The sequence below is a fragment of the Barbus barbus genome, assembly GCF_936440315.1.
Source record: "Barbus barbus genome assembly, chromosome: 26".
NCBI lineage: Eukaryota > Metazoa > Chordata > Actinopteri > Cypriniformes > Cyprinidae > Barbus > Barbus barbus.
The window spans coordinates 18,919,671-18,936,806 of NC_136754.1; the positions used below are offsets into that span (position 1 = coordinate 18,919,671).

At 41.6% G+C, this 17,136-nt stretch overlaps 1 protein-coding gene and 1 long non-coding RNA gene across 3 annotated transcripts in view; one reads left to right on the plus strand and one right to left on the minus strand.

The window, feature by feature from the left end:
- LOC306846366 (phospholipid phosphatase-related protein type 5-like) overlaps positions 1-11,685 on the plus strand; it is a 33,738-nt gene extending 22,053 nt beyond the window's left edge. For both annotated transcript variants that reach the window (XM_079379692.1, XM_079379693.1), the window contains 2 exons: positions 6,934-7,068; positions 9,454-11,685. In XM_079379692.1, coding sequence (XP_079235818.1) covers positions 6,934-7,068; positions 9,454-9,483 — 165 coding nt within the window. In that variant the 3' untranslated portion in view covers positions 9,484-11,685. The remainder of the gene's footprint in view (positions 1-6,933; positions 7,069-9,453) is intronic.
- Positions 11,686-12,666: 981 nt separating this feature from the next.
- On the minus strand, positions 12,667-14,498 carry LOC306845946. Its single transcript, XR_013782027.1, has 4 exons — positions 14,080-14,498; positions 13,820-13,889; positions 13,149-13,508; positions 12,667-13,024 (listed from the first exon to the last, which is right to left on the minus strand). It is a non-coding gene; the product is annotated as an uncharacterized lncRNA (long non-coding RNA).
- Positions 14,499-17,136: the final 2,638 nt, after the last annotated feature.

Consider the following 17,136-nt stretch of genomic DNA (forward strand, 5'->3'; position numbering starts at 1 on the left):
CAAGCCACTCCACCCCAGTAGGGGTCGTCCTCCGTAGTCCTGGGGCTCACCCGTCAGGACCTCTGAACGAACCAGACCCTGCAAGGCAGGACCTAAAGAGACACATTCGGCAGCTCGCTGCCCAATGATCTTCTAAGGGAATCAGTCTCTCGAGACTGACCTCTGGGTTCAGAGAAGCGGCCAGACCGCTGTCTCGATGCGGCGCACCGGAATGAGACGCGTAATCTGGCGGCTGAGGCGAGTTTCTCGGCTCCGCGCTGCCGGGCGGACAAACCTGAGAAATATACTCGCTGGGACCGGCCGTGCCCTGGAACAGCGGCAGGGTCAGCAGACAAATCCCTGGAGGGCACCGAGGTGAAGTGGTCACCGAGTGCGGCGGTGCAAGCCACTCCACCCCAGTAGGGGTCGCCCTCCGCGGTCCTGGGGCTCGCCCGTCAGGACCTTTTGCGCGAGGAGCTGGTATGCGGAGGAGGCTGCGCCCGCCCAGCAGCCACCTGAGTTTAGAGAGCGTGCATACCCTCTGCCCACCAAAGATGTTGTAAGCAGAGCAGGAGCCTTCAAAGGCGATGCCGTGGAGGGAGACAGATAGCTCGCAAGCGTTTGTTCAACCCGCGGCATCATCGCCGCATACCCGCGCTCATTCAGTTCCCGCGGGAACGACTGGCCGGGACGAAAAAATTTCACCCGCGATCTCGACACCTCGGTGAGGAGATCGGGGAAAACGGAAGGCTCCTGTGTAGAAGTAGCTCTCTGGGGCGAGAGAGGCGGCGAAACCTCGTCAACGCTCGTCACATCAACCTCCTCGGAGGACGCAGCGTCAAGCCCTCGTCTCGGGGGAAGAGACCGCTTCCGAACCGAGAGACGGGGCGCCAGATCAGGCGCGGGAGGAGATAGGGACATGCCCGTCTGACTCTCGCCAGCCAGATCAGCCTTTTTCTCTTTTTTTTTTTTTTTTTTTCTCTCCGCAAGCCCCGCGAGCGCAGCCGCCGCTCTGCCGTTTTTTTCTGATTTAAAGGCAGAAGCGGGACCGGCTTTATTCATTTTATGCTTGTGCAAACACTGCAGCTTACAAAGCTTTCATAGTTATATCATATTGGGGTGACAGAGGCGGCGAAACCTCGTGAACGCTTGTCACATCAACCTCCTCAGAGGAAGAGAGACGAAGCATTGAGCCCTCGTCTCGGGGAAGAGACAGCTTCCACACCGAGAGACGGGGCGCCAGATCTGGCTGATACGGGAGGAGATAGGGACATGCCCGTCTCACACTCGCCAGCCAGATCAGCCTGCGAGCCCCACGAGTGCAGCCGCCGCTCTGCCTCGGCAGCAGCGGGACCGGCACCGCGTGGGGAGATCGCGAAGGCTCCCTTCTCGAAGAGAGCCCTCCGGGTGCGGAGACCGATTTTGCGTGCTCCGCACCCAGGCAGACCACGCGCAAATCGTGTGTGTCCTCGCTCATGATATAGCGAGGGCAAGGATGCACACACGACTCAAAACATGGTCTGAAAGCTTCACCCCTGAGCTTGCCCTTGGCTTTGGCATGATACTGAATGCTTTCCACTTAAAACTAGGACAAACAACAGTAAATAAGACTGACACACACAGAGCGCTTCGCTGAATGACAAAAAGCTGAAGCCGGCTCCGCCGCACGTGCTTATATGCTTCCTGGTCGTGACGTCACCCCGCCCGTGACGCCTCGCCCTTGTTTGACTGATTACACATCATATTCAGAGCCTGGTCACGCTGAAGGCGTTCCCATATGCGTTTTCGACGCAGCTCGAAGTTCCTGGAAGGGAACAAGGATTTGTCAGAGGATTTCAGTATAATCCAAGAGGAGACTGGTTAATGTAAGGAACAAGTCACAGTTGCTAAAGTAAGGAAACTTTGCTTCCTTTACTCCTGTGAACAAACATTGGTTCTCACAAGACTAGCATATTCTCACTGGAGCAATCTATTGTGAATGTGCATACGACTGTTAACACAAGCTAGAGATGACTGTTTATAATGTTTTAAATATGGATATTTTTCTTACAAAAATGCATTGATTAGGTACAGGAGGCCGTTATTTACCCTCCGCAGCCATGCGAGGCACTTTTTATTATGGATGGATGCGCTTTATTGGACTTCTTTTGGAGTACTGAAAAATAATACCCATTCACTCTTATTATAAAGCTTGGAAGAGCCAGGACATTTTTTTTTTATTTAACTCTGAATGGATTTGTCTGAAAGAAGAAAGCCTTGAGGGTAAGTAAATCATGGGGTAATTCATTTTTGGGTGAACTAACCCTTTAATGAATCAGTGTTCAAATTCAAATAAATGATTCAATGAGTACATTTACATGGACAACAATAATCCGATTTGAACACAATTAAGAGATTGATTAAGAATCTACCATCTAAACAGAGATTTTTGATTACCTTAATCCGGCTAAAGTCATATTCGAAGTAAACAGAAATCGAATTAATACATGTGGAGTATTCCTATTTTAATCGCATTATTGAAGTGCAGTATAGAAATGTACACACCTTAATCACGTTATTACCGTCGTGTAGGACTTTTTGCAGCATTTTGCGACAGGATACACACGGCAATTTTCAACCGTTTGACAGCAAATAAAAGAGAATGACTATAACAACGTCTTCATCTGTTTGCACGTATAGGCATCATAATGAAGACAAACTATATGTTTATGTGAAATTCTGGGTTGAACGTCGGATGGCGTGGCGAGGGGACGTAATTATAATCGATCTATTTACTAAAACATGTAAAATGGGAACATGAAAGGAATATTCTAAAAGCAACTCATGTAAACACCTTAATCATAATATTGTCTTATTTAGAGTAAGGTAAATACTTAGATTACTGATGTCCATGTAAACGTAGTCAATGACTCTAAAAGATAGTGGCTATGTCTGAATCACATAGTCTATACGTAGTTCCTTTATTTGAGGATTGGCCTCATGGGATGGTAAAGTGTACATCAGATGTGCACTTAAGAGTCTTGCTGGAAGTAGTAAGTCATCCGAGTATTTACTTACTGTTTGTGAATACTGTCAATTCGGACATACTTACTGTAATGCTCACATACTATTTTTTGCATCACAAAAAGTAGGGCAGTATGAGATTTTGAATGCAACCCAGTTACTTTGTTCCTGAATTAATCAGCGTTTTGAATAAATTGCTTTAGTGAATGATTCAGTGACTCACTTATAAAACTTCTCTCCACCATGTTTCAATGTAACCTGCCGCAAGAGTTGTTGCGTAATTGATTATGTCATTAAACAGTACGTTTTCTTGACAAAAAGCTATAATTTAGCTGCATGACAGCTATAAATTTCTAATCACTTTGTCTGGAAAACTGTCAGGGAACTGTCGTGTGTGTGTGTCATGTGTTCCTGCCCCTTGTGTCCATATTTGGTTTGTTTCCTGTCATATCATTAGTTTAATTCTTGTCCAGCCTTGTTTGTCTCATTAGCTATGATTTACCTGTGTATATTAGTCCTGTCTGTTGAGTTACAATTTGTCTGGTCTACTCGTTACTCCCCTGTGTCCCTGTCAGTGTCTGCCTTGCCTTGTCCTGCCCTGATGTCCTAGTAAAGTATGTTTTTGAGTTACATCCTCGTTTCCGTGTTTCCTGTGTCCTCCCTGCTGTGTGCACCGTGACAGAAGACCAGACCACAACAGTAAGCGGCGCCCCTTCACCTCGTTTTGTTTTTCGTTTTTAAAAGTCTTTTGTTTGTTCCTGTTTGTCTGTCCCTCGCGGCATGGAAGTCGCCGCTCGTCATCCTGCCTTAGCCCGCGTCAAGTGGGCGTGGGAGTTTGGTGGGATCACCGCGAGTGCCGCGAGTCCGCTGGCCGCGAGCCCTGAAGTCAAGCCCGCGGGATCGCCGCTGAGTCAAGCCCGCCGATCGCGGGAGATGTCCGCCGCTGCCCGCGGCTATCCCAACCTCGCCGCTCACACCGAGCCCGCCGTTCGCGGGAGTTCACGCCGCTACCTGCGGTTCACCAAGTCCGCCGTCCGTGGGGAAAGCCAACCCACCGTCGGCGGCTTCACCGAGCCCGCCGTTCGCGGGAGATCAACGCTGCCGTCCGTGGGGAAAGCCAACCCACCGTCGGCGGCTCACGCCGCTACCCGCGGCTCACCGACCCCGCCGTTCGCGGGAGTTCACGCCGCCGTCCGCGGCACACCGAGCCCGCCGTTCGCGGGAGTTCACGCCGCCACCTGCGGTTCACCCAAGTCCGCCGTCCGTGGGGAAAGCCAACCCACCGTCGGCGGCTTCACCGTGCCCGCCGTTCGCGGGAGATCAACGCTGCCGTCCGCGGGGAAAGCCAACCCGCCGTCGGCGGCTCCCCCTGTTCACGCCGCCGTCCGCGGCTCCCCTGTGCACGCCGCCGGTCCGCCTCTGACTCAATGCCCGCCGGTCCGCCTCTGACTCAATGCCCGCCGGTCCGCCTCTGACTCAATGCCCGCCGGTCCGCCGCTGACTCAAGCCCACCGGATTGCCGCTGACTCAAGCCCACCGGATTGCCGCTGACTCAAGCCCACCGGATTGCCGCTGACTCAAGCCCACCGGATTGCCGCTGACTCAAGCCTGCCGGTCGCCGATACCCTCTCCGTGGATCAAGTCCCACCCAAGTCCGCCGTCCGTGGGGAAAGCCAACCCACCGTCGGCGGCTTCCCCAAGTCACGCCGCCGTTCGCGGCTCACCGAGCCCGCCGTTCGCGGGAGTTCACGCCGCTACCCGCGGCTCACCGACCCCGCCGTTCGCGGGAGATCACGTCGCCGTCCGTGGGGAAAGCCCACCCACCGTCGGCGGCTCCCCTGTGCACGCCGCCGATCCGCCTCTGACTCAATGCCCGCCGGCCAGCCTCTGACTCCAGGCCCACTGGATTGCCGCTGACTCAAGCCCGCCGGATTGCCGCTGACTCATGCCCATCGGCCGCCATGACCCTCTCCGTGGATGAAGTCCACACGTCACGGCCAGGAGTGCCGTATGTATGTCTCGTTGTGCCCACAGGAACATTTTAACTTACCATGTCATGTCTTGTCCATGGAGACTCGTCTGGGGCAGGCGGCTCCTTGAGTTGTGGCCATGGAGGCCAGTCGCAGCCGCTTGCCCCCCCTGTCGCAGAAGTGGAGGAGGTTGCTGAGGGACCCTGTGAGGGCCCCTGACTCCTCGTCATGCCCAGAGGAAGCCTCAGCTTCCTAGCCAGCCCAGGAGGGCTTCTGGTTCCTGTGGGATGTCTTGTCGTGTTTGTCTGACCCTGGAGGGTTTCCTGTCGTGTCTTGTCGTGTTTTGTCTGTCTAGCCCCAGAGGGCTCCTGATACCCCCTGGATTCCCCATGGAAATTTTGGGGGGGGGTAGTAGAGCTCTGGGTGGAGTGGGTGGGCCGAAGAAGGATGCCATGGCCACAGTTACCACCTGCCATGGCCTCCTGAGCTCCCTGCTCCGCCATGGGTCCTGTCTGTCTGTTCCGCTCTGGAGGTCCCCGTCCTGTGGTCCGTGTCTGTCCTGAGAGGCCTCCAGAGCGCCCACCCCCCCTCCCTGATGGAACTGTTAAGGCTCGGGACGAGCCTTTCGGGAGGGGGGAGTTATGTCAGGGAACTGTCGTGTGTGTGTGTCATGTGTTCCTGCCCCTTGTGTCCATATTTGGTTTGTTTCCTGTCATATCATTAGTTTAATTCTTGTCCAGCCTTGTTTGTCTCATTAGCTATGATTTACCTGTGTATATTAGTCCTGTCTGTTGAGTTACAATTTGTCTGGTCTACTCGTTACTCCCCTGTGTCCCTGTCAGTGTCTGCCTTGCCTTGTCCTGCCCTGATGTCCTAGTAAAGTATGTTTTTGAGTTACATCCTCGTTTCCGTGTTTCCTGTGTCCTCCCTGCTGTGTGCACCGTGACAAAAACAGTGCATGTGGTACAAAGCTATTTGATATCCTTTTCAACTGAAACTACAACTGATACTTCTGAGTCTATCACAAGTCATTCAGTAACACTTTACTTAAAGCCTGTATGTATAATGCATTCATAATGTATGTTGTAATCCATTTTATTTTTCATAAATAATTGTAACCAAACTTAAAATGCATTATAAGATTTTAAGGTTTGTTTTTTGTTTGTTTTAATGTATATAATGTATTCTAAATTATGCATTATACATTCTAATTGTGGTTATAATTAGGCGCATTACAAGGCATAATTAATGCATTAAAACTATGTTTATAATGTATTATATATAAAGGCTTCAAGTAAAGTGTTACCAGTCATTCTTTCTGTTGTGAAACAACCACAGCTATATTAGCCAAATGGATATTACATAAGCACTATTGGACAACAGTGTTCAGTACATCAAAAATAACAAAAACATATTTCATTTATTAAGCATAAAAACACATAGATAATCAACAAACAAAAGAAAATGACAACACAGCACTCTGATATGAGCAACAGAACCTCTGAGACTGGTCCAGCATCATCTTTATCATTGAGCCCTGCTGCATACGGTTATAAAATGGTAAGGGCAGCACACATAGTGCAGAAAATTAATTCCTCCATCTGTTTAGTTCAACTTAGGGCTCCATGAGTGGAGAACGCCCTGAGATGTCCTCTGCTGAAACCCTTCCTTGCGTTATGCTGCAGTCTTGCAGAGGCAGAGCATTGCCTGTAGTGTCTCATTGAAAGTATTCATTTTGGTCCGATAATGGATGAATCTCCTCCAGGACATGAACTCGCATGTTTCCTCTTCCCAAAAGAGTACAGAGCCTTTTTACTTTGGGCAACAAGTCATGCGAGCGTCTTTGCCCTTTCAAGACTTACATAAATCATAATTTACAGCTTGTGAAACCATACATGTGTATGTGTGCTACAAAAAGGCTTTCAGAGGTGTAAAACTTCCGTCTTTCCTTTTGTTTTGCCTACGGGCGCTCTTGTGTTAGGTGCTGTGTGTGGTGAAACATTTCAAAGGGAAGCCCTTACTGAGCGAGATACCGCCAGAGGAGAGTGTGTCCAGTGGTCCCATGATCACTCAGCCCAGGATGGAGCACACTATGGAGAAATACATAGCGTCCCAGGTATTCAACCACAAGCATTCATATTCACTAGAATGTACGCTAAAACGCCTTGCGACCAGTTTCTATCAAAAATTACATTATTAACTGTACACCGTAAAAGATTTTTAAAAGATGTAAATAAAGATTATTAGAGTTTTACAAGAAAAATAAATTTTCAGTCTTTCTCCTTCCCATTTCTTGTTTAATTAAATGTGTTACTTATTTATCTGCAAAATGTACTAGAAATTTGAAAGTCACTTTTTTTTTGCAGTGTATTAAGGCCTGTTTACACCAATAATGAATGTTTGGTGCAAAAATTGGTCCACTTTTAGCAAGTGATGTTTTCAATCAGCAGTTCAGATTTTTGTATTCGCTATGGTGTTTATCAAACAACACCAAATACAGGAGTATAACGACACAAGACAGCCGCTTCTGGATTCTTTCTCTGATATTCACTGCCACTTAGCAAAATAGTCCATCCGTGAATGCCACCAAGTCATAGTTTTATGTAACAGCAGAGGCTCTAAGCATGTGACTCTAAGCATTAATCTGATTGGTTGGCCAGTTTTCTCCACAGTGCGATGGAATAGAAATTAGAATTAAAATCTTTAATGCACTGGATTTTTGCACTGAATATTCGTCTTGGTGTGAACATACCTTTAAATATCAAGCCCTGTTCACACCAACCACAATAATTGTAAAAAATACCGTAATGATAACTATAATAGTCTAACATCCACAACAATGGATAATAAAATTCAGTTTATTATATAAGCATGTGCAGCAGTTACTTTTTGCAAGTTCTTAAGAATTAAAAAATAACTCTGAAAGTCTTTCTGAAAGTGATTCTAGCAATATTGTTCCTCTGTGTCATTATCATTATTGTTGTAGTGTGGACTTTGCTATTATCATAAAATTAGAATGATTATTAGAACTTTATAGTTATCATAGTTACCGTGTGAAAGGCCTTAACTCTAATATAGATGAGCTTCTTACATACGTCTTGTACAAGATCATTCATCCGTTGCAGAACAACATGTCATCTTTATGTGGGTCATCTTATGACTTTGCCTGTGGCAGTTTTCAGTTTGCAGCATTAAAATTTTAACTCTTACTGTATGGCTATGAATTAAAATTCTTAAACGGTATTACACATTTTTGTAATGGGGCTTAAAGATGAAATCTTTAATGTTTGATAAACAGTCCTTTCCTTTTAGCTTCTTTTTTTTTAGTACTAATCTCAGTTCAGTTTCTTTTATAGAATAATAAAATACTTTTGATGACAGCAAAGGTGAACAGCCTTTGGACACTGAATATTATGTTCTGAATGTTAAATGTTCTTCTCTAGTAAATCCCATAATTTCTTTTCAGTATGTTAATTTGGCTGCTTTGCCTCAGGCCAGAATTTCTTGTATCTGTGTCACAAGAGATCAGAGTTAGTCAGTGGGTTTATCTTCCAGTCTCGGGAAAAAATAGGCACATCCAGCTGAATATATCACTTAGTACATGCTGCTTTTGAGCTAAAATGTTGGATTAGACAGACACACCTTTTATTGTTGTTGTTTATTTTCAAATTTACATGAATATGATTTCAAATCCCATGTTTTCCATGTCACCATCCATCCTCAGTATCATCCACTTACTAATGTTTGTACCTTGCTGTCCACAGATCAGATGTACACTGCTTTTTGTTTCAGAATTCAACAGCATTGTTCAGCAGGGTTGCCATACAATATTCAATAGGTAGTCTGTCCCCTTGAGGTCATGAACCCACGGTTTGGTAACAGATATCGTCGACTTTGAACTCCATTATGCACCACAATCAGCAGGAGTCCCACCCATCTTTGATTAATAGTTCAATATGACTTCATAAGATTCATTTTGGATTCATATAAGGGTGAGCCCAGGGGCTCTGTGAGGCAGTTCATCAACATTACGTCTAAGCCCAAGACATATGCACCTGCAATGCATGGCTAGCACTCACACATAACACCTTGGTTATTTCAAGGCTATATCATTAATCTTTAAGGTAGATATTACTCATTCCCACAGCCTTAAGTGTGCGCCAGGTCTTTAACATTGCAATGAAATGAAGGTAGAAAACCACTGGATCCTCTGCGAATGAGTGAATGGGTACGACTCGTACGACTCCAGTTTAACAATTATCATCTTTTTTCTTCATTATGATATTAGGACAGTTTTATCACCCTGAAATTTCTGACCTAAGGGTGAGAAGCATTTTAATTCAGACATCAAAAACATGGTCAGCATGTCATATTCTACACCTCATATTCAAATGATCATATTTATAAATCGCATTTTAATGTTTTTAACAGATTGAGACAACAAATGAGTGTTTTGTAATTGACTTAGATGTTAAACTCTATTTTTTTGTTTGATTTTCAGAATCCCATCACCTATGCTGAGATCACATGACAGTGAAAAGCCCACTAGCCAAATTCTTTGGATAATGTTGCTGCTCTCCAGTGCGACTTCTTACTTTGAGTGCAACGTCGATATGTGCTATTTTTACACTTCTATTTTCAAGTGTGTGGGAAAAAAAAAAACATCTATACCTTGTTGTCCTCCTTTGAACTTTTTTTTGTAAAATAGTTAGGGTAGGGTAGCATCCCTATTTTTATACAAACATATTACTGTTATAATTTTTTTGTGGTTGAATATGCAGGGTAATGTGTGAATGTGAAATTGCAACATGATGTCCATTAAAATGTTTAACATATCCTGATGTACTATTTACAACTGTGAGTCCATTGTTGAATTTTGAAGAGGTTTCTGACCGACAATAATTATTGTTGTTGATCCTCATAGAAATCAGGTTCTTCTTTTATCTTTCTGCCTGCCGTAACATATCACATCAACACATTTACAAAGTTTTTCTTTTCAGAACAGCAAACTGTTCCAGTGTTGCATCAGATGTTATGGTATGTATTTCTAAGCATGTTTAAATAGCCAATAAGGTTTAGTTATTTTACAGTCATAAATTATGATTTGCTACTTTCTAGTTGAAACAGTACTGGGGGAGGGACATTCTCATTCTAGAGAGCATCTGATTGGTCAATACTCAGTGTAGTACAGGATGAGTCATCAATATTGTTGCTCAGTTTTATAGGAATATAAAGGAATATACTAGCAAATACATGATCTTGATGGGACTTAAAAAACTTTCATTTTGATTTCACAGGGTCTTTAAGGTGGGCCGATGTGAACATGAGGTGATAAGCAGAAATAATGATAATAATAATGATTTTGATGTCATTATCATAGCACCTTGGGCAGAGTTGATGAATTTAATTGTGACTGGCAATTGATTACAGCTCAAGCTTTTGCAAAAGAGGCTGCAGTGTGTGTATGAAGGATCGCTTTGTGTGCTTTAACGTGGCCAGTGTGTGTGTGTGTGTGTGTGTATGTTTGTGCTTATTTGTGAGTCTGCCCTTGATGTCGCCTCTGTGAGAACGCAGTCTCTAGTGGCTTAGAGAAGACTGTTTGTTTTCTTGGCTGAGCTGGAATAGTACCTGTACCTGTAAAAAACCGAGAGATGTGGAGACGGAAAGAAAGAGAGGATGGACCTTCACTGAATGGAAAACAATTTATTTCAGTGAGTTCACACAGATATATGGCAATATTTGCATTTGGATACATTTGCGATTTCACAATCATGTGTTTTTATTGTATCATAGACCTCATAGCATCGAAGGTCTGCAGTGTTTGGTTGAATTTACATTCTGCGGAGTGATTTTTACATCATACTGAACATATGTTTGATCTCTCACTGACTAGTGATGAGATTTGATTTTCAAATTCATGCTTGAATACATTAAGTGTCTCCTAATGATGTAATTCATCTCACTCATGTAGTACTACTACTGAACATTCTGAACCCTTTTATGTCCACTGTTTGTCTCATTAGTTGATTCTTTCATCAAGGAAATCTTGTGAATATAACTTTTGGCTGGCTCACTGCGTTTAGAAGGCACTCTTTGTAAAGCTGCTTTGTGATTGTGAAAGTACTATATAAATTGAATTTACAATTATTCAAAAAGAGCTACTGCATTACCTGCACATTGACTTTAATTCAGGGTTATTTCTAATGACAGAAATAACCCAATGTTCAATCAACAGGCTTTAAGTTGGTATATAGGCTAAATCCATCATATTTGGTTTACAAATGGATTTGAAGCCCAAAACCCAAAAGCTGTGAAAGGAATTTTGATTGTGAAAAAGCCTGAAATGTTTGTAGAACCATATTGTATGATAGGCAGCTTGTGTTGATGGGTTGGCAATGACATCGGTGACTGAACTGGAAAGGAAAGTAGATCTTACCTGAGTCCAAGATGTCAAACAGTAATTCAATATTTACCCTCAGACTCACTCTGTATCTTTTATGTATGATCACTGTATAAAATTCTGTGATTTTTTTGTCCTTAATATTTAGTTCTCATTTTAGATTTATAATTTACTGTTGTGTAAAAAAAAAAACAGTACAATCCAGTATATGTTATATATGCATTTTTTTTACTTATCACCAGAAAGTTTAATTGTTTCTTTATTTATGCATATAGCCTAATTTTGTTTTTAATACGACAATGACTATGAATAAAAATAATTACCTGCTACACTATAATTACCTTCATGTGATTTATGACGTTATAACAAGTGCAACAATTTAAAAGATGTGAGCGACAGGTTTATGTAAATATTTTGATGTCGATGAAATTTGCTCATTTTCGGTCTTGTAGAAGAAACAGTTGCCCTTGTGATTGTAGTATAACCAATACATTTTGAGTATAACCAATACTTATATATACACACGCAAAACTGGTTTAAACTGGTCCTCTTTTTTTGTTGAATGTCTCTCACGTTTAATCCCTGAGGATTACAGTATAAATAAAAACAACAAATGCAATTTAAAAAAAAAATAATTTTATTATTCAGATATTTATTCTTTTTCTCCTGTGTATATAATCTCATACTATGATGTATACAAATCCATTATAGTTGTTTTGTTTTTTTGTCATTATGATTGTTCATTGTTAAAAAGACCATCTTTCCCTGAGCTTATATGTAATTATAAATTCTGCAGTAATAATACTAAAAAGAAAATAAGAGCAACAGGTGCACAAACACCTCATAGCATCAATAAATCCACAACCCTACCTAGTACAGTTTTCCTCCATGTTTGCAATATCTGCACAAAGGAGACGCTGATCAGCTGCTCTAAGATCTCATCTTTGGAGAAGACTATTGATTTTACACTCGAAAAATGTAAGTATTACTACTTTAAGTAGAAATTAATTTTACCTCAGAATGCATTGCTAGTCCACACCAAAAACTATGAACAATAATAAAGATAAATGCTGACCAATAATTCATTATATTTTTTAGTAAAATAAGCTAAATGTATTTTGTTTTGTCATATAGCTATGCATGACTTCACACTAAACAAATTCAGCCAAGGTGAATACATCAGTAATGAATTAATGAATTAATGCATGTTAATGAAAGAATTATATTTTATTTATCAGGATATCAGGAAACATGAATAAATGAGTAAAACAATAAATAAAAGTAATCATGACAATAAATAAATACAAGTCAAAGGACACCTGAAACAAAGCTTTATTCAAACATATTGTTCTGATAATCATGTATTTACAGATGGTGAACCCAAATCCTACTGCCATCTCAACACAGCTGAGCCAGTTCTGCAGCTTTATTCTGATGAAGCAGCTGACCACCGTGTCCACATTCACATGTCTCTGCTGTCCATCATGTCCCTCACTGCTGCAGTCAGACTGAATCTGATCATGGATGAGAAAGGTGAGGCTATCATTATCTGAGTACACAGAGAGGATGAGGCTCCCCGTACCACACAATCTTGAACAAGAGCAGGAGAACGCGTGTGGGAAAATCTAGCTGCCGCTGTGTCTGCTCTAAACATCTGTGTGCGAACAACTACCTGTAAAACATTTACACAGAGTAAAACATTTTAAATCTCATGTTGTCAGCATTCCATTTCTTGCCAAATTTTACTTCACATTTACAATTACATGCTAATTTTTGATATACTGTAGCTTCGTTACTTTTGTGGTGTAGTGAACTGGTGAGCAGAAGGTTGCTGGTTCGATCTCTGCAGTCGTCACCATCAGTGTGTCCTTCAGCAACACAAAAGGTGATTTTGGTCAAGTTTGTCCTGCTGGTTTCATGATTCATGACCTTATTTGATTATGCTTTTGAAGCTTCTGAAACTCGGGCTTAATTGACTGATGTTGTATGAACAGTAACCAGCAGGACAAGAAGAGACCTCAGCAACATCCAGCCCAGATGAGGCAGTAAGGTCAGGTTGAGTGATGGAGTGTCTCATCCATGGCACTGGATCATTTCCAGGATGGCAGGATTTCTCCTTTCTCACTGCTCACACCAGTCTGCAGACATTTCAGCTCCTGTAAAAATGCACAAACACAAAACAAAAGCAGACATTTTAACAGCACAGTGTCATTTGATTTCTGTATTAGAAGTAACACACTGATTTTGTACTTTCTTACGTTATTCTTTATTATATTTGTTTAAAGTTTTTCTTTTTCACAAATACTGCTGTCACATGTTCCACCACAAAAGCTCTGCATCAAATGCAGAGAAATCAAGAATCAGAGAAGTGCTGTAATAGCTCTGTTTGAAATGACAATAATTACAATAAACTACAATTTAAGATTAAAAATATGTTTAATTCAATTCATAAGTACTGTATACTCACTGAGAGACTTTGATGGCAGCATTCCTTCATCAGTCACTCTTTACTGGATAAACACACGTCTCATCTGTCCCTGTAACATCCAGACAAGAGTCAGTCACCTCTGTGATTTATCTGCTCAATACTACATTTATTTACATGTTGAGGTAGTTGCTCCTGTGTTAACACGCTTTTTATCCAACACAATACTCAATTAATCGATAATACTAATGAATGAAATAGATAACTTATATTTAGTTACTCCATGTAGAATTGTTACTTACATTCATCTAAAGCAGTGTTGACAACAGTGAATTCTACATAACACACATACATCACTCACTCAGATGTCTGTTCATGTTGTGATCTGTAATTCTTTTAGAAAATTTTCCTGTCTCATATTAAATAAACATTAGTAATCGTCTTTAAGATGTATGGTTTATGTAAATGCACTTTGGAAACGTGTGTGTGTGTTTGGTGGAGCTCCGCTGTTCGCTATATACTACGTACATAACAAAATCGTAAATATACTGTAACGTTACTGTCTAGCGCCTTTACACCTTAAGCTAATGAACAGTTTACTATACAGTAGCTCAACAAATGCGATTTTAACACATGTAACCGTGTTTTTGGTTGATAATACATTTGTAAATAGCCTCGTCGCTCTTCTCCATCACGTTCGATGATGATGTATTAATCTCCCGTGGCCTCCTGGGATTGAAAAGTATCCATCGCATGAGCACTCGAGAATCTGGTCTGAAGCAGTAGGACATCCGGGAACTTCTCGACTTCTCTTTTATGAATACTGAGGTTTCGGAACTGAGGATTTTATGACTTTCTTCAGAAGTCGTTTGCAACTGCATGTAGAGTTAATAAGTTAAGTCACGGAAATGAAATGAACTTGTCAAATCTGTCGTCACTTCGGTTATTCTAATTAGGTTTAAAGTAAAAACGCTACGAATTTTAGTGAGAGCCACCATATTTAACTTTATGCGAATGAAAACGAGTCTATGAGGAGAGGCCTCAATGGGATGTATTGTTTGTTACTTAATATATCCTTACAAAAAAATGTTGGTTGTGAATATTAGAGCTGATCTAACACGCATTGCTATGCCTGGTGAAAAAAAAAAGTCAAAAATTCAGATGTTTCCAGTTCTTGTTAACTAGATGCTGTTTCAAGAGTAGCTACTTAATATCTTCCAGTGTTTTAGTATCGTTATCATCCATTTCAGTCAGGCTGGCGTTTTGTAAAAATAATAGGGATTTGATGTTTTTTACATCACTCAAAATGTTAATGCTAACAGCTCTCAGTCTGTATCTGTTTTCCTGACAATAACAAACATTCACATCACATGTGATAAGAGATGCAGGAGCATGTTGTTCTCTGGGTTGTATGCTGTGTTTGCTCTGGGATTATCAGTTCTCTGGTCATGCATAAGAGCGGCTGGTCCAAGCATAAAGATGCTGGAGTTCAAGGGTCCTCCTGGACTTCCTGCTTTCATCTCCTCCATTAATGTTGCTCATGTGTGGTGGGTGAGTCCCAGTGCATATGCCCACCACCTCCCATCTGCCCCATTTACAGTGCAAGTCTCCCATGGACAAAATGTAAATTAAAAATGCATTAGATGTTTCGAATGACATTTCAAGAACTCTGTACCCGGGGGTAATCTATCTTGATTTCATTTCTTAAGATTTCATTCAGGCTTCTCATAAAATGAATTTAATTCAAAGGAAGGGCATGGCAAGGGCATGAGTCATTGTCCAGATAAAGGAATGCAGAACACAGTGTATAATATATTGAGATACCGTATATTTTAAAAGAAACTTATTGCAGTATCTTTACATAGGACAGTTTTCATGTTTACACTTCACAATAATGTAATCGTAATCTATTTTAGTGTACAGTGGTTTAAAAAACAAACAAAACCGTGCAAAATACAGAATTTCTCTGCAAGATCAGAAAATGTTTGAAAAACTCCTTTTATAAGAAATATAAGAGACCCCTGTTTTTCCATTGAACATTAGCAGAATCTAAGGTTGAAGACGGAAATGAACGATTATTGCAAACAGGGCCAAAAAGAGAAGCAGCAGCAAGTTAAAAATGTTGTCTGAATTGCCTCCAAATCCTGAGAGAAGTATACACAACTGGGTTTGTATTGTACTTCGAGGGGTGAGTGGACAAAGGAGCACATACCAAGGCAGAAACCGAAGATGAAGATATAATCAGAGAATTATACCAGCTGTGAATTTTGCTAATATTTGCTGCCCAGTAACAAATCAAACAGTTGGGCAGACCAAGACCCCTATCTTTGAAGATATGCCTTGCTTAACCTAGCATGCCTGCGCTGCCATATATAAGCAGAAAAAGCCCCATCCAACAGTTTAAAAAGGACTTGGGTGAAAACACCGAGAGGTTCTGAAAAAGGAACAAAAACCTAGGTAAAATACTCATTTTAATTGACTTAATTCTACCAAATAGAGTAAGATGTAACTTATCCCAACATTGCTAATCTAATTTAACTTGAGCGAGTAATTTTGAAAAATTATACTGATAGATCAAAGGAATGTGAAACACAAGTAACAAAATTTTGTTGAGGATAAATGAGGGCAGCTGGAATTGAAGCATACACTTTTATTTATATTAATCTTATATCCAGAAAAAGGATCCAAAGGTGTTAAGCACATGCAAAAGATCTGAGATGGCAGGGTTTGAAATATAGAGCAAAAGGTCATCGGCATAAAGAGAGACACAATGTTCTATCCCTTCCCTAACAATACCTGAAAATAGCAGGGCATTTTTCAAAGCTATGGAAAGAGGTTCTATTGCTAAAGCGAAAAAACGTTTGTTCTCACACTGGCAACTGGAGCAGGGTACAGAAGGCGTATCCATAACATAAAAAAGGGGGTCAAAACCAAATTTAATATGAATAAATGATTCCACTCTACCCAGACATTTCTGCATCTAATGAGATGACTATTTCACTGGTTAAAGAGGTGGATAGGGAAGGGATACTTTTAAATATTTAAAAGTAATCGAATATTTTATGATAATTGTTGCCTAATGAAATTAGTCTGATTTTCCGAGATTATTGTAGGAAGACAGGGTTCCAGACGGCAAGCTAGCACTGTAGCTAATAATTTTTACATCTGAATTGAACAGACTTGGGCCTCCAACTGCCACATTCATCTGGGTTCTTTTCATGCTTGAGATATAAGTGAAATCGAGGCCTGAGTCAGAGTTAAGGGAAGAGAACCATTTACTAAAGAATCGTTATACATATCTTACAATAGAGGTGCCAGATGTTTGGCAAACCTTTTGCAGAAATCAACTGAAAATCCAT